The following is a 26,368-nucleotide window of genomic DNA, read 5'->3' as shown; positions in this document are numbered from 1 at the left end:
GCCAAACAGCTGCTTCACTGAGGGGTCAAGGCTCAGAGAAAGGTGTGCCAGTGGGCACAGCTGAGAAGAGGCATTCCTGACCAAAGAACTGTAATCTGAGCATTTCTGAGCCTGAACTGCAGCCTGTTAACTTCCCTAGTAAACCCTACAGTTGTGAACATTGTCTGTGAGTTCTATGTGACCAATGAACTGTCGAGCCCAGCAGAGAAAGAGTGTCATGGGAGGGCCGGCTGGTGTCCTAATTGGTAAAGAAGTTTGGAGGGTGACCTGTCTGACCTCTGCCTCATCAGAGTCTGCCTCGGGCTGATGCTGAGTTTGATTCTCTTCCTGCTTGGGAAGTGGGAGGAGGTCAGGGGTGGTTCTCACACCTACAGAACGCATCCCTGAACTCATCAGAGGAGGCATAACCGTCCGTGTGTCTATATGTGAACACCAGTCTGTTTCTCTGTGGTGGCTTGTGCGTTGCTGTGGATCTAGAAGCTGTGTGGTTGGTATTTTACGTGCCAGCAGACCCAAGGTGGACACATTTCCGTCAGCAATTCAAAACCACCAGCCACGTTGCAGTAAAAAAATGAGACTTCCTACTCCCGTAAAGAGTTAGTCCCAGAAACTCACAGGGGCAGTTCTAGCCTGTTCTATCGGGTCACTCTGAGTCTGCCTTGACCCGCAGGCGGCGATTCTGATTTGGTTTCCTCCTAGAACAAGATAAGTATTTCCATTTTGATTACACTGAAAAGAACCTCCTGTTTCAGGTTGAAAAGAAGCATTCTGATGTTCGTGTGTGAAGATGGACACACCGATGGCCAACTCATCCAAGGAAAGCCAAGTCACCTCTCTAGCTCTCAGCGTTCTTGTGAAAGGGTGACCATCTCGTTCTGTGGGAGAAAACACAAGCCCTGAAGACTTGCTAATGTCCTCGCCCTCGCCTACAAGTCCTGGGTAAGGAGCTCCCCTCGCCTTGACTCTTGTAGATTCCCCAACTGTGGTGACGGTGTGGTCACGTTTGGGCAAGCCACAAAGTCGGCAGTCTCTGTGTGGGGAAGCGAAAGCTGTCCACTCCCATCAAGGGTCACCGTCTCCAGAACTCACAGGGGCAGTACTGTCCTGTCCTCTGGGGTCAGGACAAGTCAGAATTGGCAGTGAGTTTCGTTTGCTTGCTTGTTTGAGTTACTTACACTTACCAATCACAGATGATCTCTCTTTGCATCCATTGGTAGACACTTGGCGATCTATCTGCCAAAAACATTTTAAGTTCATCGTGTTACAAGCCTCGGGAGGTAAATGTTCTAGAACAGCGGTTCTCAACCTGTGGGTCGTGACCCCTTTGGCGGGGGGGGGGGGTCACACGACCCTTTCACAGGAGCCGCCTGATTCATCACAGTAGCAAGATGACAGTGATGAAGTAGCAATGAAAATAATGTTATGGTTGTGGGGGGGTCTCCACCACAACATGAGGAACTGTGTTAAAGGGTCATGGCATTAGGAAGGTTGAGAACCACTGTTCTAGAAGAAGCATCAAAAGACACCAATAAAGGACTGAACCTGACCTCCAGACTATTGACAGTCCAGCCTATACTCACACGGACAGGTGCTGGCTTCTCAGTCTAAGCTGACAGCATCACCAGGGACCTGGCAGACTGAGCCGGGTCACTGAGTCAGCATTTCTTGAGCAGCATTCTATAGGGGATAGTAAAGTATGACCTCAGGGCAGCTCCAACCAGCCCCCTGTTTTGCAAATTCAGTTGAAGAGACATAAAGATCCACCGAGTCAGCCATCCCCACAACAATCCATGTACACCGTCATAAAACATAGCCGGTCCTGCGCCACCCTCTCCACTGTCAGCAGTCCCAAGCTGCTGTGGGAGCTACTGTGCAGGCTACTCCACCCTGGAGGTTGCTATGAGTCAGGACTCACTTGATGGCAGGGAGTCAGGTTGAGTTTCCAGCTTGGCCTTGGCTACAAAGCAGTGCTGCTGCTCTTAGCCGCCGCAGAGTAGATTCTGACTCGCGGTGCTCCCGAGGGGGCGGAGACTACTCCCCAGAGCTGGCACGGCTGTGACCTTTCAGAAGCAGATTGCCAGGCCTGTCTTCCCAGGCACCTCTGGGTGGGTTCAACGTGCCCACCTTTCCTTAGTGGAGAACTTAACCATTTATGCCACCTGGGGACTCCACAAAGCAATGGGGAATCCAACTCATAGTGACCCTCTAGGACAGAGTGGACCGGTCCCCATAGTGTGTCCGAGGCTGTGAGTCTCTGGAAGCAGACCGCCCATCTTTCTCACACAGCATGGCTGCTGGGTTCAAGCTGCTGACCTTGTGGTTCGCCACACCCAGTGCTTACCCAAATGCTCAACCCAACAAACTCACTCCCAGGGAGTCAAGCCCCAGTCATAGGGGATCTCTAAAACAGAGTAGACTCCCTTTGCGGGTTTCTAAGACTGTCAACCTGCACCGGAGCAGACAGCCGCATCTTTCTCCTGCTGAGTGACTGCCAGGTTCCAACTGCTGACCTTGTAATTAGCAACCTGCTTGTAACCCATTATGTCTAAGCACTTTCAGTAAGTTCCTGTACTTTACGACCACAGTTCCTATTTGGCATCAAGAGTAAGCAAATGTCTCGAGGCCAAAGGTAATATTAACGGCTACCAGAGCCAGGAGGGAGGGAGAGAGGGCAGTCATTGTTTAGGAGGCACTGAGCGCCTGTGTGTGATGATGGAGCGTTTAGCAATGGGCTCTCCTGTTGACTGATGTAACCGTGTCCTTCAGTTATTTATTCATGTAAAACACGTTGAATGGTAAACATGGTGTCACATATAAGGAGTTCTGGTGACATGGTAGGAAAGTGCATAGCTGCCAACCAAAAGGTGGGTGGTTTGAACCCGTCAGCTGCTCCCCGAAGAACGATGTGCCAGTCTGCATCCATAGAGGTGTCTTGGAAATCTACTCTGTCCTATAGGGTCACTAGGAACCAGAATCGACTGGCAGCCAAAGAAATGATATATATATGCATGATATATAAATATATTATATACCTATTATATATTTTATTAAAATATATTTATGTATGCTATATAAATATGTCATATATTTATATATTGTGATTTATATCGCAATTAATTTTTTGCCTAATTTGTAGATTAAAAAAAAAACTAACGTCCCTGAATTCCCAAGAGCACCCCTTCTACGGGGATGGATGGCGGGGAGTCACTGGCATGGGCTGCAGAAGGCTCCGCCCTTCTCCTCATCAGAATGTAAGTGGGTGTTGAGCTCCCCGGCAATTCCATTGCAGCAAGTATTGCTCGCAGTCCAGGTCTCGCATGGCGCAGCTGAGACCCAGAGACAGAGACTGGAGGGAAGTGAGAGAGAACAGCCTTCCTGAGACGGCTCAAGCAAGGAGCGAGACGGGCCTCAAGGCCCCAAAGCAAGCACACACAACCCCCCCCCCCCCACCGAAAAGGGGGATTTGCAATTATATACATGTACACCAGAAGTCAATTGACCGGGTCATGCATGTGCAACAGATTTCCTCAGAATGGTCATGAATATGCATCAGGGCAGGGCTCTGATTCCCAGCCAGTGAGATGACATGTGGGACCCCTCACTTTTGAAGATCCGAGTGGGTCTGGTGACATCTTTCTGGAGACTTGACCAAAGTTCTTTCGTTCTGGGTTGTGACTGTCCTTTCTGCCTTTGCTCAGAGGGCCAGAGCCGGTCACTGCGGATGTCCACTTGCTGTGGGGCATCTATTCCCAGAGGAAAGGGCACGAAGAAGCAGGTTACCAGGCAGAGATGAGCAGTCGGACAGGGCCTCGCGATGGGACACATGTTGGCACAGCTTGGGACTATGCCTCTCACACTCTAAGGCAGGGCAGGCTGCAGGATCGACAGGTCACGCTGTTGGCTCTACTAGGGGGAAAGCCTCTGCTTTAAATGCGGAATGACTGCACAAAGCCCTTCCAGGAAACTGGTCTGGCAAGGTTTTATGATGAAGCTCTGGCCTTACTGGCAATAAAGAGCTTCGTTTCCTTGCCATCCAGAATGATTAACAAACACACGAGTCTCAGAAAACCGTGCAGATAACGGCGGTTAAAAAATGCTCCCCACATGCGAAAATCCTTCTCAATCCCGGGGGCTGGACAAAGTCTCCACACCCCAATCACCAGAAAATCCTCACATCACCTGGCGCTAGTTTTGTTCACCAGGCCAAAAAAAAAGGAGGAGGAATTTATATCTATTGAGCTATATGCTTACATATGCTAATTATCACTCTGTGTGGATCCACTAAGACAAAATGACCAGTTTATCTACCTGGAGCTAGAGCATCCTGCAGCTCAACCCCAGGCCTCCGCGGCAGAGACCACGGAAAGCAAACATTGACCATCTGACCATCTGCTCTGCTTCCAGCTGAGTCAGCGCTGCTGGCGATGAGGCCTGGGGCCCTGGCGGCATCGTGGGTGATGCGCTGAACTACTAACCACAGGGCAAACACCAGGAAGAGTGACAGTGTCGGGCACCCACAGGGGCAGTTCTACCCTGTCCTGCAGGGTCGCTGTGAGTCACAGTCAACACAGTGGCAGTCAGTTTGGGTGTTTATGAGTGGGGTTCCTGGAGCCTGTTGCCCTGGGTGGTCTTGCTTCTCCCCACCTCCCCACCCTCCACCCCCAGCCCCACCTCCTACCAAATCCTCCTGGTGGTTTGTGGTTCATGAGCCAGTCCTCCTGAACCCTGGATTCCTTGCACCTTTCAGACGTGAATGCTTATTTTCTTGTTCAACCGCTCCTCCCTCTGAGTCATTCTGATGGTGTCGGGGCGTGCCAACACTGGGCCTCAGCTAAGGATTTGGAAATGAGCATGAACTGTGGCCAGGGGAAAGAGGCCTGCCCGTACCACGATTACTGCTCCCTCCAATACTGCAAGTGAGGCCATGAATACATGACCATCAGCTGTTGACCCTGGCCAAAAGATGGCCTCTCTGAACCAATCGTGCCCAAGATACAAATATATTATATACCTATTATACAATATCCAAGCCTAACCCAGGGGTCCCGGGGACTGGCCCTCTGAAAGATGGCTTTCTCTGCCCACAGGCATCTCTCTAGGCCGAGGCTACTCCGGACTTCTTCCGGGTTCTGGAATATGAAGCACTTCACCACCCCACCCCACCCCACCCCAGGCCTGTGCTGTTGCCCCTCCAACACCTGCTGTCCCTCCCCAGCACATGCCAGGTGTTATTGTATTGATTCCATCTCTCGGTGACCCCAAGTAGACCTGTGCACCATAAGGTTTTCATGACTGGTTATTATAAAGTAGATCTCCAGGCCTTTCTTCCAAGGTACTGCTAGATGTGTTCAGGCCACCAACCTCTCCATTAGCAGGCAAGAAGTTAACCATCCGCACCAACCATGCTGTTCCTTTCCCTTCCCATCTCAGGACATTGTCTAGAGGGTCGCTCCTAGTTCCTCTGCGCCACTTTCAAACGAAGGCTTTCTCCAGGAAGCCTTCCCTGACTGCCCACACTAGCTAGAACTCTCGGAACCCCCGGAAAGCTGCTGTCCAACTTCCTACCGTGGCAATGAGTGGCAACTGATGCCTCTTTGTTGTAATGGTCATCTTCTCTGCCAGACTGCAGACTTCACGAAGACGAGGGCGAGGCCCGCATCTGCTTTCACTCCCCTCCCTGCCCCACCGCCTGCCACCCAGGTGCACAACCCCCAGGGCCTCTGCTGAAAGGAAGCCAATGGCCAGTGTCTCCTGGGGACTTAGAAAGGTCGAAGCGCAGCCATGGACGAGGACTCCCCCCGGGGACAGGACTCCTCATTGAAATGCACTGCTTCAATCTTCCTAAGAGGGAGAAAGATGGGGCTTCCTGCTCCCGCCAAGGGTCACAGGCTCAGAACCGCTCAGGGCCAGTTCTACCCAGTCCTCGTAGGGCCACTGTGAGTCGGCATCTGTTGGGTGGCAGTGAGTTTGGTTTTTGTTCTTGTCACTTTTGAGGGACATTTTGAGTGTTTGAACAAGAACCAGGCCAGGAGGTGAGCTTTTGGAGAACATCAGCAGTTTGGAGGGAGATCGTTCAGTCTTTTACTCACTGGGTACTTTGTTGAGCACCTACTGTGTGCCCAGCACTAGGGGTAGTGAGCAAGGCCCAGTCTTCACCTTTATGGAGTTTATAGTCTAGTGAGGGAGGCAGGTGTCCAGTAAACATCCACAGCCACAGAACCTGGGAGATTGTCATGGGGTCAGGTGTTAAGAACGACACCTAATGTGAAGTTCAGTTCCTGGGCTGTCATCCATCAGGGAACTAACAAGCTCCAAACCCATGTGGTTTGTTAGTGTACAGAGGGAAGACACACACACACACAACCACACACACACACCAGCAGCAGCAGCAAAGAGTGAAGCCAGAGTTTTATTAAAGCGTAGTCACTTCAAAAGAAATGAAGTAGGCATCTCTTGTGAGTTGAGAAGGGACCAGCTCAAGTGTAGGTGAGACACACTTGGCTCTGGGAGGGAAGTGGGTCCCCTCAAGAGGTGAGAGGTGATGTTGTCTAGGGGTCACTTCCAGTTCCTCTATGGCACTTTCAAATGGGAGGCCGTTGCCGCTCTGCCGATGGCCAAGCGACTCTCCAATTAGTTTCTCAGCCCGTCTCATGAACTGGGTCTCACGAACCATTTCTTTCCGTTCTATCTGGGCTGCTGCTCTGGGTCAGATGTCTCCGGACGTTTCAGGATTATCTCCAAGGACAGACCTGCGTCAGAATTTTCACTCGGGCCTGCCTTCAAGGTCAGGCTTTGTGCCAAGCCAATTCTCACACCATCGCTGTTTTCACGGGTCCCTTGTTTATTCCCTTAGCAGGCAGGGCAGAGGCCCCTGTTCTGTCGCTGTCACCCAGCGATATGACAGCCACATCTGCCTTTTCCGTAAGGAGCTGCCTGACCGTGCCACAGCGTGAAGGGTGAGTAGGGAGAGGCGGGCCAAGAAGAGGCAGGGCTCGGGTACGAAGCTGCTGGCTCACTCGCAAGGGCACTGACCACCTTGTCCTAGCTGTCCGCTCCGATGACGAGTGTCCAACATGCAACCTTGGAAAATAGAGCTACTGTCCCACATGACATCACCCTCCAGATGAAGGCTGCGGGATGCCGACTCCCCAATATTAAGGATGTGGGTTCCTGACACACAGCGTTCTTCTGAGGCAGAGCACCCCCTTGTGTGTCCCCCTGGGCTGCTCCCACCTGGGCCTCGAGGGGGAGCTGATGAGAACAGGAAGCTGCGGCGGCGTGTGCTGTGCCAGGCATAATAAGAGTTCTTTATCTCTGACCTAGGAGTCTCCGAGTCTCCTGTCTTGGCCCAACATCCAGGAAGCTGGGCAGCTATCTCATTAGCTGCAAACTAAACCAAACTCATCGCCGTCACGTCCCTTCAGACCCATAGCAAGTCTATAGAACAGACTCGATCTGCCCCCTGTGGGTTTCTGAGACTTCAAGCCTTTTCAGCTTCATTTCTCTCCCAACAAGAGGCTGGTGGATTTGAACCAGAGGGCCAGAGGATCGCAGCTCAGTGTGTAGCCCACTACGCCATCGGGGTCCCTCCATTAGCTATAAGTAAGGTAAGATCTCGGACCCTTTGTGTTAGTCTGGGTAAGCTAGAGAAACAAATCCAGGGAGACTCATGTATTTATTATAAAGAGCTTTATATACAAGAGCAATTGAATATTGAGAAAACATCCCAGCCCCATCCAGATCAGACCCCTTAAGTCTGATATTAGCCCATATGTCCGATAGATACATAAATTCATCTTCAGACCCATGAAACACATGCAATGACGCCGAGTACAGAAAGATCACAGGCCAGTGGGTGGGAAGTCTTGTGGATCCAGTGGCAGTGGAAGCATCTCAGCGCTGGCAGGGTCTCCACATGGCTCCTTCAGCTCCTGGGCTCTAGTGTAGCTCCATGGGTCTTCTCAACAGGGATGTCTCACAGGGAGGGAGTGTGTGTCCCATCTCCAGCGAGCTATTTATCTCCTTAGCACCTCCAAATGAGGTCATCAAACTGGGACCTGATGGACAGGCTTAACTTCACCCGTTCACTCTTGAGTCTCAAATTGACGACAGATTATGTAACTACCACACCCTTCACAGTGACTGATGAACACATAGATGTTACACACAAAAACCATGTGGTGCAGAGAATAGAGCAAGTCTCAGGAGCTGAAAGAAGTGTATGAGAGCATAAATCCTGAGCACCAGATTCCCAGAAGGCTACGACAGTTTACTGCGGGAGCCCTGGATTCATTTTGAGTTTCCATGTAAGCTCAGCCTCCGCTTTCTGACCACTGACTGGGAATGTAGAGAGCTTTGCCCTGAGGGAGCGCGTGCTTGCTGTGAGGGAGGGGCAGGGCCACACGCAGGAACTTGTGAGATTGTGTATGTCGTAATTACAGTCCTGCTCCTGATTCTGGTGGCAGGTAGGGGGCTTACACAGTGGGTGCTAACCACAAGTCGGCAGTAAAAACCATCAGCGGCTCTGCAGGAGAAAGAAGGGGCTTTCTTCTCCCATAAAGAGTTATGGTTTCAGACACCCACAGGGTAGAGGGCAGCTCTATGAGCAAGTACCCACTTGATGGCCATGAGTTTGGGTTTTTCCTGATCCTGCATTCCCACTTGCAGGGATGCCAATCACGATTTAGTGACAATTTCCTTTGTTTTTCATGGATTATGTGTTAGTCTGCTTTGACTAGAGAAACAGCTTCATAGACACTCATATGTGTGAGTGAGAGAGCTTTATATCAAAGAGCAATTGTATATTGAGAAAACGTCCTGGCCCAGCCCAGGTCAAGCCCATAAGTCTGATATTAGCCCATATGTCAGATACCAGTCTACAAATTCCTCTTCAGACTCACACAACGCATGCAATGATGCCGAATGCAGGAAGATCACAGGCCAGTGGGTGGAAACCCTGTGGATCCAGTGGCAGTGGAAGCATCTCAGCTTTGGTGCGGGTCTCCATATGGCTCCTCCAGCTCCAGGACTCTGGCTCCATCAGTGCAGCTCCATGTGGCTTATCAACAGGAATGTCTCAAAGGGAGGAAGACAGGAGTTCCCAGGATCCTCAGGAGAAGGCCATGCCCACACAGAGGCACCATTGTCTGTATGACCTGACTGACAGACTAGGCTCCACCCCTTTGTTCAAGTTGACTGGAGATTATGTAACTGCCCAAGCTGCTAACCACATGGTCAGCAGTTTGAATCCACCAGCCACTCCTTGGGAGAAAGATGAGGCATTTTACTTCTGTTAAAATGTACAGCCTTAGAAACCCAAAGGGGCAGTTTTACTTTGCCCTTTAGAGCTGCTGGGAGTCGGAATTAACTCGGTGGTAGTGAGCTTGGGTTTGTTTGGTTGGCTTAAGTGTCCATGCGCCTCATTGGGCACCACTATGGTCTCATGCTGATGATCTCCTTCGCTCAGAGGACTCATTTTAATCTTTGTCCTGTTTAAGATGTGATAAAGGAACTCTGTAAATTATATTTAGGCTAAAGATGAGGCTTTCTACTCCCGTAAAGCATTACAGACTCAGAAACCCACAGGGGTGGGTGTATCCTGCCCTGTAGGGTCACTACGAGTTGCTATCAACTCGATGGCAGGGAGATATACATTATATTTACATTTGGGGGTCTTCCCCCCAAAGCAGTAGGGCATGGTGGCCTAGAATATAAAGCTGCCTTTCCTGATGGGATCTGGAGGTGGGCAGAGGCAAGGATTGCCACCAGGGAAAAAGGTGTTTTCCTTCACTGTCTTCCATGGACCTCTGGGGACCTGGGAGGCCAGGGCTCTTGGATTCCAGTGGGAGCCACGCTTTGTGGCTCATGTGTCACTTCACGGCATTTAGGTGACATGCTGGTGTTGAATGGGGCTCCAGCAAATATTGGTCCTCAGATGAAGCTCGTAGGCTTTAGCTTTGTCAAGGAACTATCTATAAGGAAATATATCTTGATCTATATTGAAATCTATCTATCTCTCTATATATTCAGATCTACTAAATAGTGTGGTCAACTGTTCCACTTGAAGAATTCTGTTATAAGAGACATGCAGCAGGAATAATATTTTAAAATTTGGCTAAAAGGGAATTTATTATATAGGGTCATCTGTCTTACCCATCCGACTAAAGTTTAATAGTTCAAGGGTGGGGGTTGGGGTGGTGGGGGAGTTTTAATTTTCATAACATCAAGTAAGAAATTGCCGTTAGTGTCACAGGATTTTCTATGATTCCAGTTTAAAGGTTTCACGCTGCCTCTGGATGGTCTGAGTTCTCGGACAAGCGTGGATGGGGGTCATCTAACCGCCTGGTTTGAAAAGCTGCCGCGGCTTGGTCTTCCTCGGCGTATTGCTAGACACGGCGGGTGACTCGAAACCTCCTGGAAAGACGCCAGAGGTGTCTCCTTAAACATGCTTATACATTTCGTTCTGCTCATGTCTCACTTAGCTGTTGCTCTTGAATCTGGCCATTCCCCTATGGACGTAATGGAGATGTAAATTAAGCAAGGTGATGGTTTGGTCTTATAGCTGAAGCTTTTTGAAAATGTTAATCTTTGTGTCTCAGAATATTCCTTGTCTCATGTTCCTTCTGGCTTATTCGTGGTTGTTGCTTTTCTTGGTCTTGCTCACTCAGATGGATGTTATTTAGTTTTGCATCTGTTCTTCAATTCAACCCCCTCAGGTCTTTCACTTTAGAAATATTATGGTAAGGCAGCCATGATATTGGTCACTGTATAATGGTCACTTGCCGATAGAAGTCCAAAGCACGTGAGAAGAAGCCTCGCCGTCCTTGCTTCCAATGAGCTTCCTGGAGGCCATCCCCGCCAATGCTCGCTGCCATTCGTGCGGTGTTCCGCGTTCGACAGGTGCTACTGCCGTCTATAAGGTTGTCAGTGCTCATCCCTCTGACGCGGACCGCCTATTCCTTGTTCATAGTCCGTTCTCAGTCTGGAAGCTCTCGAGAAACCTGCTCACTTTGGGAGACCAGTCCCTGAGAATGGACACCTAGACAAGACCCTGGACAAGGTGCATTGCCACAGGGGCTGCAACCAGGGGCTCAAACGTAAGAATCGTCGTGAGCGTGGAGCACGAGCGGGCGGGGCTTCATTCGTTGTAGGCAGAGTCGCTCTGGGTCAGAACGGACTCGGTGAGACTCACAGCCACAACCACAACCATGGTCACGCTGTGTTGTTGTTGTTGTTCGTCTACAGCTAAGTTTGGGCTTCGCTTTGTTGACGTGCAGAGATGCTTGACCCGTATTTTCCAACAGATGGATCAATGGATTGGACTTAGGAAAAGGACTGATGTTTTGAATGTGGAGCCCCCCGGACTAAATCAAGACTTCAGACCTCTGGAAAGAGACTCAATTCTCACTATCATTGCATCGATGCCAACTCCTAGTGACCCCAACTTCCAGAAGGTTGTGAGGCTGTAACTGCATACAGGAGTAGAGAGTCCAGTCTTTCTTCCATGAAGCGGCTGGTGGTTTCAAACTGCCGACCACGCAGATTGAGGCCCAACTCGTAACCACTACACCACCAGGGCTCCCTTGGAAAGTGTTGGAGGCCACAAATCACAACGGATTCCAATCATCAGGAGCAGAGATTAGCTACCAATTAGTCTAAAACGTCTACTTTGGGTTTGTACGTGGGAATGCTATGGGTGATTTAAGGTTCTAGTCTCTGGATATCAGAAATCACTTTTCTCCTTTATCCTAAATTGTCTAACAAGCGGATTTAGAGGTTACAACCCTCAGCTCAAAGGTATTTGTTAGTAAATTTAGCAAGACTATAAGAACCATGACTAAAGAAGCAGCTGAAGTTCAGGTTAGGGTTTTACGAAGTAGAAATGGCAGCAAGTCTCCAAAGGGACAGTTGCGTGTCTTAGCGGCTGGAGGTTTCTGTGTCCACGTCCGCCACGTCCATACACAACATGAGGCTTTACAGAACGCAGCTGCTACTGGTGCTGCTTCAAACTCACACCCACTGCCATCCAGTAGGTGCCGACTCAGAGTGACTGAGTCAGACAGGGCAGAACTGCCCCAGGGGTGGTGAGCCTTGTCTTTCTTCCACCGGTGCTGCCTTGTCGTGGAAAGACCAGCACTTCATGGCACTTGGTATTCCTGGTATGGAGACCGTCAAGTCTTGGTTTTGTGGGCTCTTTCAGCCAATTGGCCTACTATTGTTAATTATTTATCTCCTCCCTCTGGCTTTCCTGGAAGGTGGGGTAACTCACATAGACCATGGCCCCTAGGTGTCCTTTCAAACCTTGCATCTTGGGGAAAGAAACTTCTGGTCCCTACAAGCCACTTTGACTTGAACAAGGGCCCAGAGCAATGAGTGAGGCCAGCGTGCTGTGAGCTTCATGCTCCTTTGAAGAATCCAGTCTGTTCAGACAAGCAGACTCAGCAGAAGACCCGCGTTCAGGTTTAGGGCAGACCTGTAACCGCTTGACTGGGTCTCCAAGACAATGTTATAAGAGGCCTGTCAGACGGTTGTGATCCAACTGCCACCCACTCATCATGCACCGGAAATCTTGAGGCTCTCTCCGCATTCGCTAGTGAGTGATCCCGCTAGAACGCACCACTGGGTAACTGATGAGAACGGTTATAGTGTCTGATGGACAGGTAAGAAAGGGCCTGTTAGGGTTTGTAGAACTAAGCAAACTACAGTAAAGATCCAAAATTTCATCGTCTTGACGTAATGATGGAGCCAATGGATCAGTGAAGACTGGATTCATCACTTTAATTAGAGGGTAGGTGTTTGAGAATATTCGTCATTAAGCGTTCTTATCATTGAACTACAGTGGTGGTTTCTCTTATTGTTTTAGGTTTAAACCCGTATGAGAGCTGTGCAACCAGTAAATGTTACATTTGTAATTAGTTTCATGGGGTTTTCTTCTAAACCTTCTCTTACAATGAGGGAGTGGGTTTGATTGTGGTGGTGGTGTGAGGTGGGAACTGTGTGAATAGTCGGCAGGTATTTAGGCATTCTCTCTGTCCTGTAGGGTCTCTGTGAGTCTGCATTGACTCGATGGCAGTGAGTGAGTGAGTGAGTGAGTGAGTGAGTGAGTGAGTGAGTGAGGTGTTTGCAGAAGGCAATGAGCAGTTTAACTCTATTTTGGGTCTTCACACAGGTTCAGCCTTCCATGGGTTCTGGCCATCATCTGACCATGTCAAACGCTTTGTCCCCAGGTAGGATGGGTTGGCGATGACTCCCTGGTCAGCCCAGAGTGGGCAGTCTCACCCTCAGGACTTGCAATAGTGTCTGTCTCCCAGTCATGGGCCCTTGTTCGAGTCTATAGGGCCCACATGGGTCTTGGACAGACTGGCCTTCTACCAGTCACCGTTTGGGAACAGTGGCCCCTGTTTACCCATTCTGTTTACGTGCCCACAGAGCTGTGGCTCCTCTAACCCTGCTGTGGCCTCCTGCTGAGGGTCTCCCTCACGCGGATGGTCTGTTCTTGTCTCTGTCTTGCCTTTGTCCTGGTTAAGACACTCCATAAAGAAAGTGGTCACTTTGTATTTGAACTTGAGGTCTTCCCCACTTCCCGCACCCTCACTCAAAGGACAGGTAGGACTGGGGTGTGAAACGTGAGAGGGGCAAAGGGTGAGCGGAGGCTGGGAGACAGTGAGCGGCACGGTCTGTGGGCCAGTCCTGTTGAGGCAGGCCTGGGGCAGCTGGTCACCTGCCGTGACAGTGCTGCCTTCCCATGAGAACATGGGGCATCGACACACTGAGCCGGCGGAGGGAAGACAGCAAAGTTTGCGCCAACCTGAGCCCAGGGAGGGGGTAAGTGTGGGAGGTGTGTTTTCAACATGCAGTGTCCCGTTATGAAATGGTTGGCACACACACTGCTTTGTAAGCTCTCTCTTAAAATCAGAGGAAGAAGTCCACCTCTCAGTGACCCAAGTGACCAGGGAACATCATTGCTGGCTGTCCCTGCTGTCAGTCATCTTGGGTACCAAAGGGGCAGTGACCTGGAAGAGGAGACGTGCTGAGTCTTCAGTGTTGACAGATACTGTCCTGTGTTGAAGACTCAGGACAAACAACGGCCATCTACTCCTCTTCTGTGTGGGGAGAAGGGAAAGGACAAGAGACCAGGAGGAGAGGGGGGCAGGGAAGAGCCAGCACACCTGAGTGAGGGCTGTGGAGCCAGTGTGAATCACAGAGGACAATGACCGCTTGTCATTGCAAAAATAAGGGGACTTTGTTGAGAAGCCAGCCCTCGGGCCCCTGCTGACTCTCAGGGTTCTGAGCGCTCCACTGGTCATTCATGCACGGCCTGCAGAGAATGGAATTGTCCTGGATCTTGGGCCCAAAGTGTGTCACAGGCAGGGGCCTACCCATGCAGGGCCATCAGAAGCCGCGTTCTCTCCCTGAGAATGACAGGAAGGCACCGGAGGACTTGAAGGGGAGGCAGGAGGTGAGCTCATTAGCCTTGGGTTTCAAAAGCCTCCCTGGAGAGGCCTGGAGACTTCTCAGAGAAGTCAAGGGTGGGTCGCATGACCCCCAAGGTGCTTCACACCCGTAGCAGAGCCTCCTTGTCCTGCAGGCCTGGTGTCTCCAACTGGAGGCAGCTCTGGGAATTTCCCAGTCCTCTCCCAGCTCAGTGCACAAAATGCACAAAGGCAGGAGTCTGAGGCTAAAGGGAGCCCTCAGCTCTGGGGTCTTTGCCTGTTTCCACAAGGCCCCTCTGGCCCCTACCTGGCCTCTGCAGCAGGCAATGGGCAATGGCCAGGAGACAGGGTGGCTGTGGGAGGCAGGGTCAGGTGGGGTTGGCACTGGGGAAGAAAGGAAAGCCTTGTTTGGAGCACAGGGCACCTCAGAGCTCCACTGTGTCCTTCTTCCACTTGGCCCAGGGCCTGAACAGAGAGAGGGCTGGAGATGGAGGGCTGGAGGTAGGGCCTGCCAGCGATGCCCGGAAAGTGCTGGAGAGGAACGCCAGGAGGAGGGATGGGAGGGGAGCAGGCCTTGGAAATGATGCTGAGCCACTTTCCAGGGGGAACCCCCAGATCCCGGCCGAATGTTTCGAAACTCCAGAGTTTCCCAACCCTCCTGAAGTGTCCCTACACGTCCACCCGCCAGTCTCACAGTTCCTTAATTGGCACACAGCTCGGATCCGGTAAACAAGACGGCTGGGGCCCCAGGGGAGTGGAAGGGGCAGGTATAAAAACGAAGAGGAAGCCGTGAGGACAGGCCTGTCAGGAGCCCGGGGAAGGGCAGGAAGAGGCTATCCCAGCTCTGCTGCAGCCGGAATGTGTCAGAGGGTGACTCCCACAGGCCTCTGGGCTGGCCCAGGTGGAATTGGGGTAGCGAGGTTCAACCCGAAGGGTCTGGGCAGCCCTGAGAGGTGCTGCGGGTGGGCCTCCACCTGCCGGGGCGGGGGCGGGGCAGAAAGGATGGGCGGGGAGTGGGGACCAAGCAGGGAGAGGCAGGAGGCTGCTCCCCAGGGAGCATGGAGGAGAAGGGGAAGCTTGCACCTGCAGGTGGTCTGACCCTAGATTTTCCCTACAGGCTTTGTGCTCCTGCTGCTGCTACCTTGCTGTAAGTAGCCCCACCTGATGGTGATGGGAGCTGGGTGCTGGGGGTGGGCTGGGAACTTGGCACTTTTCCAGTTCTTTCTGAGACCCGAATGACTGGTAGAGCATAATCTTTGTTAAACCAATGTGGACGGGTCGATGCATTTCTCGAATGACCCTCTTCTCTTCCGGGTATTTGAAATGCTTCCGAAGCAGATCGTAAGGCTCAGCTTCAGGAATGGCCCTGGTGGGAAGCACCCACCCACGCCCCCCAGCTGCATGGATGGCCGCTGGCCACTGCTATTCCTCTGTAATCAAGAAGGCAAGAAGAGCTTAACCTGCAGCAGTAAGAATTCAAGTCAGGGAAGAGGAAGGTCTTCCTTGTCCCCTGTGATACCATGCCCAGCTTATCTGCTGCTCTGCAGGGGGTTAGGGGTTAGGACCATTGAAGGGACATGCCACCGCCTCTTGAGTGAATGACTGCACTGTAAATCCCACAGGGCTGTCCCCTCAAGGCCAAGCTTTTTTCCCCACCCCGCTGCCCTGCCTGGAAGGCTGCTCTTTGAGTCTCTATGGAATCACGTCTCTTTAGACTCTGTTCATCTGTCCCACCCTCACCCCACACAGCACCCTGCTCTTCATCCTTCCCCAGCACCTGGGGAGTCTCCCTGATTTTCATCAGACAGGGAGCTCCCCAGAGGCAGGACCCCTTTCATTTAGAATTCTGTCTCCACTCCCACCTCTGCCCACTATCCCCACCTCCTCTGAGTTCAGCCAGAGGGTCCCTGGCAGAATCCGAGCCCCAGCCCCACACAGGCTCCTCCCTCAGGCTCCGCCTACAAACTGGTGTGCTACTACACCAGCTGGTCCCAGTACCGGGATGGAGACGCAAGCTGCTTCCCAGATGCCATCGACCCCTTTCTCTGCACCCACGTCATCTACAGCTTCGCCAACATAAGCAACAATGAGATCGACACCTGGGAGTGGAACGACGTGACGCTCTATGACATGCTGAACTCACTCAAGAAAAGGTTGGGTCTCTGGCCGGCCAGGCCAGGAGCGGGATAGAGGGCTCCCCGCGCTGGCCTCGGGCAAGGTGGTTCTGCCCAGGTCCCACGAGGACGGGTCAGGGGCCATGGCCTCCACCTCTGGGTGCAGAATTAGAGGGACTCAGGCTTCCACAAGGAGCCCTGGTGGCATGTGGGCTGTGCATTGTGCCGCTCGCCATGAGGTCCGCGTTTCGAAGCCATCAGTCGCTCCTTCGGAAGAAGATGAGGCTCTCTGCTCCCATGAAATTTTGCCGTCTCAGAAGCCCGGAGCAATAGTTCTGCTCCATCCTAGTGGATTTGAGTCTGTCCTTTGAGTTGGAATGGACTGCAGGATCGTGAATTTGGTGTTGAAGTTTGGGGGGGTGGGGAGCTTCCATGGGAGGAGATAACGAAGCAGGTGGTGGCTAGTGTTTGGTGGTGATAGAAACTAGCTCTAAAAGAAAGGCAGGGACTGGGCGCCCCAGGGGGTGAGCGTCTCCTTCCCCAAGGGAACCTTTCCAAGGAGCATGCCAATGCCTCCTGGTTCCATTCTGCCCTCTCTAGTTTCTCCCCTAACAACGCAGCAACCACTCACTGCCACCCAGTCGATACTGACTCGCGGTGACACTATAGGACAGGGTAGAATTGTCTCTGTGGGCTTCTGAGGCTGTCAGTCTTCATGGGAGTAGAAAGCCGCGTCTTTTTCCGACGGCGCGGCTAGTGGCTTCAAACCACTGGTCTTATGCCTCGCAGCCCAACACATAAGCACCACTCCCCCAGGGCTCCTTTTCCCACACAAGGCGAGCCGGCAAAAAGGGGCAGCCTCGGAAGAATGGCCAGAGTCCACAGCCGCCTAGAACCACAGCATCTCAGAGTCGGCACGGCCTTGGAGACTTATATCCAGCCCCCTTCCCGAAGCTAGAAACCTGCTCCGAGGTCAGCAGTGGGGCCGCCAGTGTCATGTCGGCTACACTCTGACGCCCCCCCCCCCCCTTCTCCTCCCTGTGCCTCACAGGAACTCCAACCTGAAGACCCTCCTGTCCGTTGGAGGGTGGACCTTCGGCACAGAGAGGTGAGTGAGGACCACTCCCCAGAACAGGGCCACAGAGGGGGCCGGGGCCAGCGTCTACTTCCCTCCTGGGGTGGCAGCCCAGGGGCGTCAGACCGGTTGGGCACAAAAGTCTATGTGGCTATCAGGGGTTTTAGGCTAAAGAAGTTAAGCACAGAGAGGGCTAGGGACTTGCCAAAAGTCGCACAGCAAGGAGACAGTGGGCCCCCTGACCCTTGACAATGCTCTTTACACCATTCCTCCCACCTGAGAGCAACAGGGGCTGGCAGGGGGCAATGCGAATGCATGGGGCGGGGGGGGGATGCTGTGAGCAGGCATGTGGATGGAGTGCTTACTGACCACCTGTGCACCCGTTCCAGCCATGGTCCCAGCAGCACTAGGCGCTATCACCGTCATCCCATTTCCATATGGGAAACTGAGGCCTGGATCATGACCTGACCAACGGATCCTAGCTAGTGATAGGGCCAGCCTCAGAACCCAGGGAGGTCATCTCCAAAAGCCCTCGCTCCCCCCACGATGCCCTCCCCTGCCCGGGTGTCTTACCCTGCCCTCCTGGAGCTGGCTGGTGGACTCAGGCTCTTGCCCCTCTGGTCTCAGAAAACCCTGCCAGAGGGCCAGGGACCCCAGCAGCTTGGGGCTGAGCCTGCTACTGCTGTGCTTGCGGTCCTAGATTTTCCAGAATCGCCTCCAACACCCAGAGCCGCAGGACCTTCATCAAATCGGTGCCAGCATTTCTGCGGATATACGGCTTCGACGGGCTGGACCTGGCCTGGCTCTACCCCACTCGGAGGGATAGGAGCCACTTCACCACCCTGGTCAAGGTGCGGGCTGAGTGGTGGGAAGGTGAAGGTGGGCAGGCCTGGGGGGGGCATCTCCAGCTGACGGCCCCCTAGGGCAAGCAAAGAGGGCCTGAGGCCTCCCTGCTGTGATGTCCTGAGGCCCCAGGCCAGGAACCAGACAGCTGTCCAGGGAAATCTTTCTTTCACACCAAGGGAGACATCTGTGAGCCATGGAGGAGGTGGGCAGGAGTCCTAAGAGGCAGAAGGTGGTGTATCAATTGGCCCCTGCTCAGGGACAAATAGATGGCCTCACTTCCCAGCATGCACTGCCTCCAGGGCCATGCAGCCCTAGGTGAGTGAGGCCCAGCCCTCTCCAGTTAGCCCAGGGGCAGAGCAGTCATCTAAGCGAATTGCCATACGATCGATCTATATGACAAGTCACTTGAGTTTGGTGAGTTCACGTCCCTGGGAGAACAAAGCAGAGACCAAAAGGCAAGCGTCTTCCATACTACCTGTGGGCCCATTGGGCTTGCCCACCGTTCTGACAGCCACCCCCGTGGGGGAGGAACGGTGTGCTCTCGAGGTATGCATGGGAGTGGGGAAGGAGACTGGCCTTAACAGTTCGAGCAAAGAATGGGTGGGGCCATGTGATCATTCCAATGGGGTTGTCCTTCCACTGGGGATCACAGCAGATGGGGAACATCAATAAGAGGCCCAAGACTTCAGCCTTCCTTTCACACGGTCTGGGTCGGGGGGAGATGTGGCCCTCTCTCCTTTACCCCCATCTCCCCTCCAGGAAATGAAGGCCGAGTTTGCCCAGGAAGCGAAGCTTTCTGGAGACGAACAGCTCCTGCTCAGCGCAGCCATGTCCGCGGGGAGAATCAACCTTGACCTTGGCTACGACATACCCCAGGTGTCCCAGTGAGTCAGGCCACCAGACGACGTCTAGCCCCAGTGCTTCCAGAAGCTCAGTGTCACTTACCTACCCCGTGCCTCCAAGTCCCCACCCACCAAGCATGGGGTTACCATCTCTGCCCTGTTTTTCTCACTTGGGGGGTGGGGTGGGTGCTGTTGACTGGTGAGAAAGTATTTATTGATATGTTTGGGACAAGGAAACGGGAACCACCCACCATGAACCAGTGATCTCTTTCTCATGGCTGGCTGGCAGGCAGAGTGGGGGGCTCGGGAGAGGTGTGCTCCTGTGCAGGCAACACCCCCTTTCGAGTTCGCCACCCCTGGTCCTTCTGCCCCCATGCATGTGTGTGTAAGTGGGCAACAGCCAAGCAACTGGTCTCGCCGCAGAGCAAAGCCAGCCAGGGATCTTGGGAAACCCAGCAATAAGGGACCCTGCCACTTCAGTTTGATATCAATCTTCCAAAAAGTCTTAGGGTGATACAAGCTTGGTGTATCACTCGATCATTTCAAGGGTAACAAGAGGGGGCTCTCCGCCCCTGGCCCCACCATCCGAGCCATCTGGAGCCTATAGGCCTCACGGCTTTCCCAGTATGGACGTGGAGACTTCTGCCCAGCTCCCTGGCATCCAGGCTCATGGGAAACTTTGTTACACTTCGAGGCTCCCTTCCATTTGCCTTTACCAAGAAGAGCGCGGTGGGTGTTGGGGGAGTGGGGGCAGTAGGAAGAAGTGTCGTGCCCACAGGTGTGCAGGAGGCATGTGGGGCCCCTGAGTCCACAGCCTGGTGGGGCCCAGAAGCTAATAACTGAGGGCCCCTGGGATGGGAGCTTTGTGGCCTCCTCTCAGCTGCCGCAAACCTCACTGGGGTCGTGGGTGAGAAGCCAAGAGCATTTCTCATTTCCTGCCTCACCTGCCATCCCTTTCTTCTACCAAACCCCAAACCAAAACCTACTGCCATCGAGTCGATTCCGACTCCTAGCACCAGGTGGAGCTTTCCTATTCACATGGGGCGGACAGTGGGTTTGAACCACCACCAATCAGTGCTCACCTGGCAGTGCCACTACAGGGCTCCCCTTTCTTCCACAGACACCTGGATTTCATCAACCTCATGACCTACGACTTCCATGGAGCCTGGCAGGGGACTACGGGGCATCATAGCCGCCTATACAGAAGCAACATGGATGCGAATCTGGACCGATTCAACAACGTCGTGAGTGCTGGGAGAGTGTGGGGATCAGGAGGGTCCCACCTCCACCATGTTCACCCCAAACTCAGAACCATCCAGTCGGGGCCAACCCGCAGGGATGCAGAAGGACAGGGTAGCACTGTCCCTGTGGGTTTCCAGCACCTTGTGGCTAGCAGCCAACGCGTATTCACTGTGTCACCAGGACTCCTCCCATGTTCACGCCCTGCCCATCCCCTCCTCAACAGGCCTGGAAAAGGAGGGGCTATGAAGCCCACTGCACAGAGGAGGAAACAGGGGCCCATGGCCTATGCCTTCTCTGTGGCTCCTGGCACGAGGGGCCAAGCCATCTGCTGAGGAGTCTGCGGGGTGGACAGTGGGGAAAGCACGCATGGGGCGGGGCTGAAGAGGCTGGGGGCAAATGAGGTCCGCCTCTAGTCTCCATGTGCCATTGGTTTACGGTGCAGCTAGAACAAACCCCCTGTTTCTGTACCTGTCAGAACACTGTCCTCTCTCCCCACACCTATGGGGCTGCTGTGCGGCAGGGTTGCTGTGAGCCACCATCAGTTGGCTGGCAGTGAGCTTGGTCTCTTCACCCAGCAGCTGCCTGTCTAACTGGCCTCTCTGGTGCTGTGCCCACCCAGGACTACGCCGTGGGGAACATGCTGCGGCTGAGGGCCCCTGCCAACAAGCTGCTGATGGGCATCCCCACCTTCGGGAAGAGCTTCACCCTGTCCTCCTCCGAGTCGGGGGTGGGCGCGCCCATCTCGGGGCCAGGGATTGCAGGCCCCTACACCAAGGAGAAGGGCATCCTCGCCTACTATGAGGTGATGGGGTTGTGGGGGAAGGGAAGGTTTTCCAACACCCCACCTCCACAGGGAAGGTGATTTTCAGCCCTCACTCTGCTCCTTTTGGGGTACAAAATGTCCCCGCAAATCTCACACCCCTAGAGAAGCGTAAGGGGGGTGACCTTTGCAGTGAGCAACTTCCCGCAGACATTCGGCTCTCCACCGCCTCTCTCATGAGAAGCTTCAGGAATAGTCCTCTGTCCACTGTGCTAGGCCCTCCTCCGACCCAGTGGAGAGTAGAGGCCGAGGGCGGGCCCTCTGCTTTATTTAGTGCCTTCTCGGCCGCTCTTGGTGCAAGTCCTCAGCCCAGTGCTCATTTCCCGTACCCTGGATGCGGTGGAAGAAGCCACATAGAACCTTCTGGAGGCTCTCAGCTGTGTGAGCGAGCTTCCAGAACTTCACCGGGCCCTTCCGTTCTCTTGCAATGCCACTGTTCCCAGGAACATCTGACAAGGCGCTGTTCTATTTTTCCTGATAACCTGTTTCTTTTGAGCCCTGGCACCCCCAAAGTCCCCTACTCCACGAAAGACCCTAGCAGTGATAACCAACCCAGTTGTAATCACAGCCATTGAGAGCTTTCTGGTATTTGCATCTGCTTTGCACGTATTTGCATGAAGCCTATACTCTGGGGCCAGAACTGGCTGGCCTGCAGCACTAGGAGGAGATCAGGGATGGGGAGAGTTGTGAAGATGTAGTATCTCTCTGGTACCCACAGTCCCGGCAGGGCATGTTTCACACAACCCCCACCCCACTCTGCGCATAGATCTGTGGCTTCCTGCAAGGAGCCACCGTCCACAGAGTCTTCGGCCAGAAGGACCCCTACACCACCAAGGGCAACCAATGGGTGGGGTACGATGACCAGGAAAGCATCAAGGCCAAGGTAGGCTTCCCCCAGGCCACCCCCTTGGAGGGGATGAGGGTGCAGAGGCTCTGCCCCATGCAGCCAGATTTGTCCTGAGGGAAGAGCATTGGGGTGCAGTGGTTAAGTGTTCGGCTGTTCACCACAAGGCCAGAGGTTCAAACCCACCAGTTACTCCGGCCATCTGCCTCAATAAAGATTTACAGCCTTGGGAATTCTGTGGGGCAGTCCTACTCTGTCCTGTAGGGTTCCCATTGACTCAGTGGCGATGAGATTTGCCCTCAGGGTTTAGGGTATTGTGGGTCTCAGGCCCTGCTGTTCTCTTCCCTGAGGAGGGGCCCCCAGAGCAGATCCTCCCACCACCTCCCCCTCCCTCCCTCTAAGAAACCCAGCCCTGCCCCTCTGGGCCTCTCTTGCCAGGTGCAGTACTTGAAGAGCAGGCAACTGGCGGGCGCCATGGTGTGGACACTGGACTTGGATGACTTCCGGGGCTCTTTCTGTGGCAAGAACCAGCGCTTCCCTCTCATAGGCACCATCAAGGACCAGTTGACAGCCTCTTAGATTCTCCAGGGGGCCCCTTTTGCTGCCCCTCCCCCCTGCACACAATAGGGCCAGTTACCCCACTCCCCATGACTGCAGCTGGCTAAGAGCCTGGCTCCATCCTGTTGAGACCTGAGCTGCGCCTCAGTTTCCCTCCATGGAGCCTGTGCCAGCCTGTGCCAAAACCCACAGCTCTGAGATTTGAGCTCATTTGAAAAACCAAGAGGCAGAGCTGGACAAGCAGGGCATGAGAGACACAGGATTAGGACAGAGCAGCCCATGAATGCCAATGCTCACTGAGCCCCAGACCCCTTATCAACTCCCTTATCCCTTGCCTCCTGCCTAAAAGATACCGTGTATAACTGTCACTCTGCCTCCAGGAGCCAGACTGCTCACAGGAAGCCATGCCTACTAATTATACTCTATGCAAAGCCTGACTTAAAACCTGCCCCCAGCCACATAATAGCAGCGACCACCCCACTTCCCCTCCCTAAACCCGCAGCTGCTCAATAAAGTGCAAACGCTTAAAACCAGGAGTGGCACCTGCTTCAGTCTGTCTCGGTGGCCTCACTTGCTCGCTCGCTCGCTGGGCACACGGGGCCCACCTCTCCACTTTTCAGGATTCTTCTCTCTGAGGCCGGGCGGCCTGAGCTTGCAGCGGGTGATGCCACCATGCCCCAAGGCGAGGCCAGCACCCACAGCTTCATTTGCTGTGGCCTTCCAGATCCTCAAGTCCTTGTTACCAGCTTTCTTATAATTAAGTTCCGCATGGAAAGAGACGGTCTCTGCTTCTGAAGTTGAGCAGGTGCTGGGAAGAAAGCCCCTTAACTTGTTCTGCTCCCCGGAAAGGAGCTAACCACAAGGTCAGCAGTTGAAAAACACCAGCTGCTCCAAGGGAGACTTTCTACTCCCAGAAAGAGCTACAGTCTCAGAAACCAGCAGGGACAGGTTGACCCTGTCCTATAAGGTCACTGAGGCCAAATGGATTCTGTGGTGAGTGTTTGGGGTTTGGGTGCCCCCAGAAACTGATAGGAGCCAGTCACGGAGCCAGGCTAAAGAGCCCTGAAGCCTGCACGGTGATCTCAGGCACCCTTCTGCCCTCTCTTCAGGGCCCTCTCACCGCTGCTTTAGGCTCACTGCGACCCTGCAGGACAGAGAAGGGCCCACAGGGATTCCATGGTTGTACATCCTCGCGGAAGCAGACTGCCTCATTTTTCCCCTGTGGACAAGCTGGTGGATTTGAACCACCAACCAATCAATTAACATTCAGCCAAGCATTGTAATCTCTGTGCCTTCAGGGTATCCTGAGATGCTCCCAGTGCCAGGAGTCCCTGGGTGGTACATATGGTTAAGGGTTCAACTCCTGTTTAAAAGATTGGCAGTTCGAACCTAGACAGAGGCCCTCAGAGGACAGGCCTAGCCATCTTCTTCCCAAAGGCCATGCCTTGAGAGACCTGTGGGCACAGTTCTACCCTGACACAGATGGGCTTGCCATGAGGCAAAAGCCACTTGGGGGCAGCTAACCATGACTTGGTGCTGGGCAGTGCTCGACCTAACTGTTGCTGGGCTGAAATTAGCCAAGGGTCCCAGCTCTGTCATCTGGATGAACACAGAACAGGGAACATTCACAGGCCCCGCAGAGGACAAGGCACCTCTGCTCAGGTGGCCTCAGGCGTGAATAGCTGTGCTGTGCTGTACTGAGCGGGAAGTCCAGTGTGTTGCCCAGCCTTGGTGGTGGGAGAGTGTCTCTCCAGCTTCCTGTAGCTTCCCAGACCTGCCATGATCCATAGCAGAGCCAGGATGCCCACTCCCAAACCTAAGAGAAGCCGCCAGGGCCTCCTTCACGCGGGACATCTGAGACTTGGGATCCTGAAGTTGGCTTGATGGCTCAGGACACTGATTTGAGGTGTCGGTGAGGTGGCTGTTCTGAAATCTGAACCAGCTGGAGTTGGGCAGATGCAACTGATCCCAAGGTCACTGTCCTGCTGAGGGCAAAGCAAGTGAGAACCTGGCGAGGGCTCAGCATAAGCTGGGCATGTCACCGCTGGGCAGTAGGGTCAAGTATTCCTAATCCCTGGCCGCTGCCCACTTTACCTCATAAGGGGCTTTTCAAGCTCTGGGGCTGGGAGCCCTCCTGAGCAGCCCCCTCTCCGTGGGCACCCCCACCCCCAGCACCCTTCCCCCAGCCTGGGACAGGCTCCTCAGGACTGACTCAGGGTCCTGCAGGGTTAGAACATTCACTTATAGCTGCAGAGTCAGAGGCCAAGGATGGGGATCAGATCTCCGGGGCCCTCCCCCTGCCCGGCAGGACCCTGAGTCATCCGGTAGAAGGCATGGACCCGGCCCAGCAGCTCCCCAGCCTTACTACTCAGCTCTCAGCAAGAAGTAAGGTGGCTGGACTCCTGAACCATCTCCCCAGAGCTGAGGCCCTCACCCAGACCCCCTGCTCCTTCAGTGTATGCCTGTTCATTGTAACAGCGGGGCGGATCATGTGCAAAGGAGCTGGGCAGGGGTCCCTGGTGGCACAGTAGGTTGTGAGTTGATCAGCAGTTCCACAAGGTCAGCAGTTTGAAACCACCAACTTCTCTGTGCGATTAAGACGAAGCTTTCTATTCCCATCAAGATTCACCGCCTCAGAAACCCACCGGGGTCGTGCTCCTCTGTTTTATAGGGTCACTGTGAGTCAGAAACGGCACCATGGCAGTAAAGAGGAGCCTGCGGGGTGTAAATGGCTTATACTGCTGCACATTTAAAGGTTGGCAGTTCAAACCCAGCCAATGGAAGAACAGCAGGGCACACTGCTTCCACCGAGATTACAGCTAGGAGAACCGTACTCAGTAACAGGGGTGCCAGGAGTCAGGGGCCAACCACAGCAATGCTTCACGCGTGCCAACCGGTATGTAAAATGCGTGTCTCATGTGAAGAAAACAAACCTGTGTCACCACCGCCGCTGCCACTGCCACCACCCTGCCGGGACAGGAAATGGGGCCACAATAGCACCTGGGACCCACACAGTCACATTCATCACTGCCCACCTCCCAGAGGAGGCCCCAGTTTGGCTTCTGAGACGGTCTGGTCTAGTTGGAGCCACACCACCTGTAGGAGCGCTGACACTTGTGCGAGTGCGTGTGGCCGGCGTGTGCTCGTTTGGCTCCATATCTTACACGCCAGCCGCCTAAGCACTCCACGGTGGTTACCCGCCCGCTGTGGGGCCATGGTGGATCATAAACGTGATGGCTGCTGGGACACACATGAGGGCTTCTGTATGTGTGTGTCCAGGGTGGGGCTGCTCGGCCACAGGGCATGCGAGCGAGTTTGCCACTTTATTAGAGTTACACACCTTCCTTCTTCCAAAATGACGGCCCCCGGGGCACGCCCTCCAGCAACAGGGGTTCCGGTTGCTCCGACGCCTCCCTGGCACAGTGCGTTTGGGGCTTTAAATCGTTACCAGTCTCAAAGTCACATTGAATGGAGGACTGACTCGGAGAGTCAATGAGGAAGCAGTCAGCTGTACCTGCCTCATCTCTCCCATTGCAAAGGACCAGGCCCACGGGTCTAGAAGTTCCAGGGAGCTCTCCTGGTGCCGCAGCAGTAG

At 53.7% G+C, this 26,368-nt stretch overlaps 1 protein-coding gene across 1 annotated transcript; it reads left to right on the top strand.

The window, feature by feature from the left end:
* The first annotated feature begins 15,233 nt into the window (after nt 1-15,233).
* CHI3L1 (chitinase 3 like 1) lies at nt 15,234-23,289 on the top strand. The gene is made up of 10 exons (XM_075540538.1): nt 15,234-15,333; nt 15,550-15,579; nt 16,384-16,585; nt 17,598-17,654; nt 18,322-18,472; nt 19,227-19,351; nt 20,430-20,553; nt 21,171-21,353; nt 22,138-22,254; nt 22,654-23,289. The coding sequence occupies exons 1-10, from the start codon at nt 15,291-15,293 to the stop codon at nt 22,792-22,794; spliced, it is 1,173 nt and encodes a 390-aa protein (XP_075396653.1). The 5' UTR covers nt 15,234-15,290; the 3' UTR covers nt 22,795-23,289.
* The last annotated feature ends 3,079 nt before the right edge of the window (nt 23,290-26,368 follow it).

This window comes from Tenrec ecaudatus, chromosome 1, assembly GCF_050624435.1.
Source record: "Tenrec ecaudatus isolate mTenEca1 chromosome 1, mTenEca1.hap1, whole genome shotgun sequence".
NCBI lineage: Eukaryota > Metazoa > Chordata > Mammalia > Afrosoricida > Tenrecidae > Tenrec > Tenrec ecaudatus.
This window is presented reverse-complemented; position numbering and strand designations above follow the sequence as displayed.

Excerpts from the sequence above, each read along its gene's own strand:
- CHI3L1 (XM_075540538.1), top strand. The coding sequence starts at position 15,291 with ATGTGTCAGAGGGTGACTCCCACAGGCCTCTGGGCTGGCCCAG. Across the intron at positions 15,334-15,549 it reads AGGCCTCTGGGCTGGCCCAG|GCTTTGTGCTCCTGCTGCTG; the intron begins GTGGAATTGGGG and ends TTTTCCCTACAG. Across the intron at positions 16,586-17,597 it reads CTGAACTCACTCAAGAAAAG|GAACTCCAACCTGAAGACCC; the intron begins GTTGGGTCTCTG and ends TGTGCCTCACAG.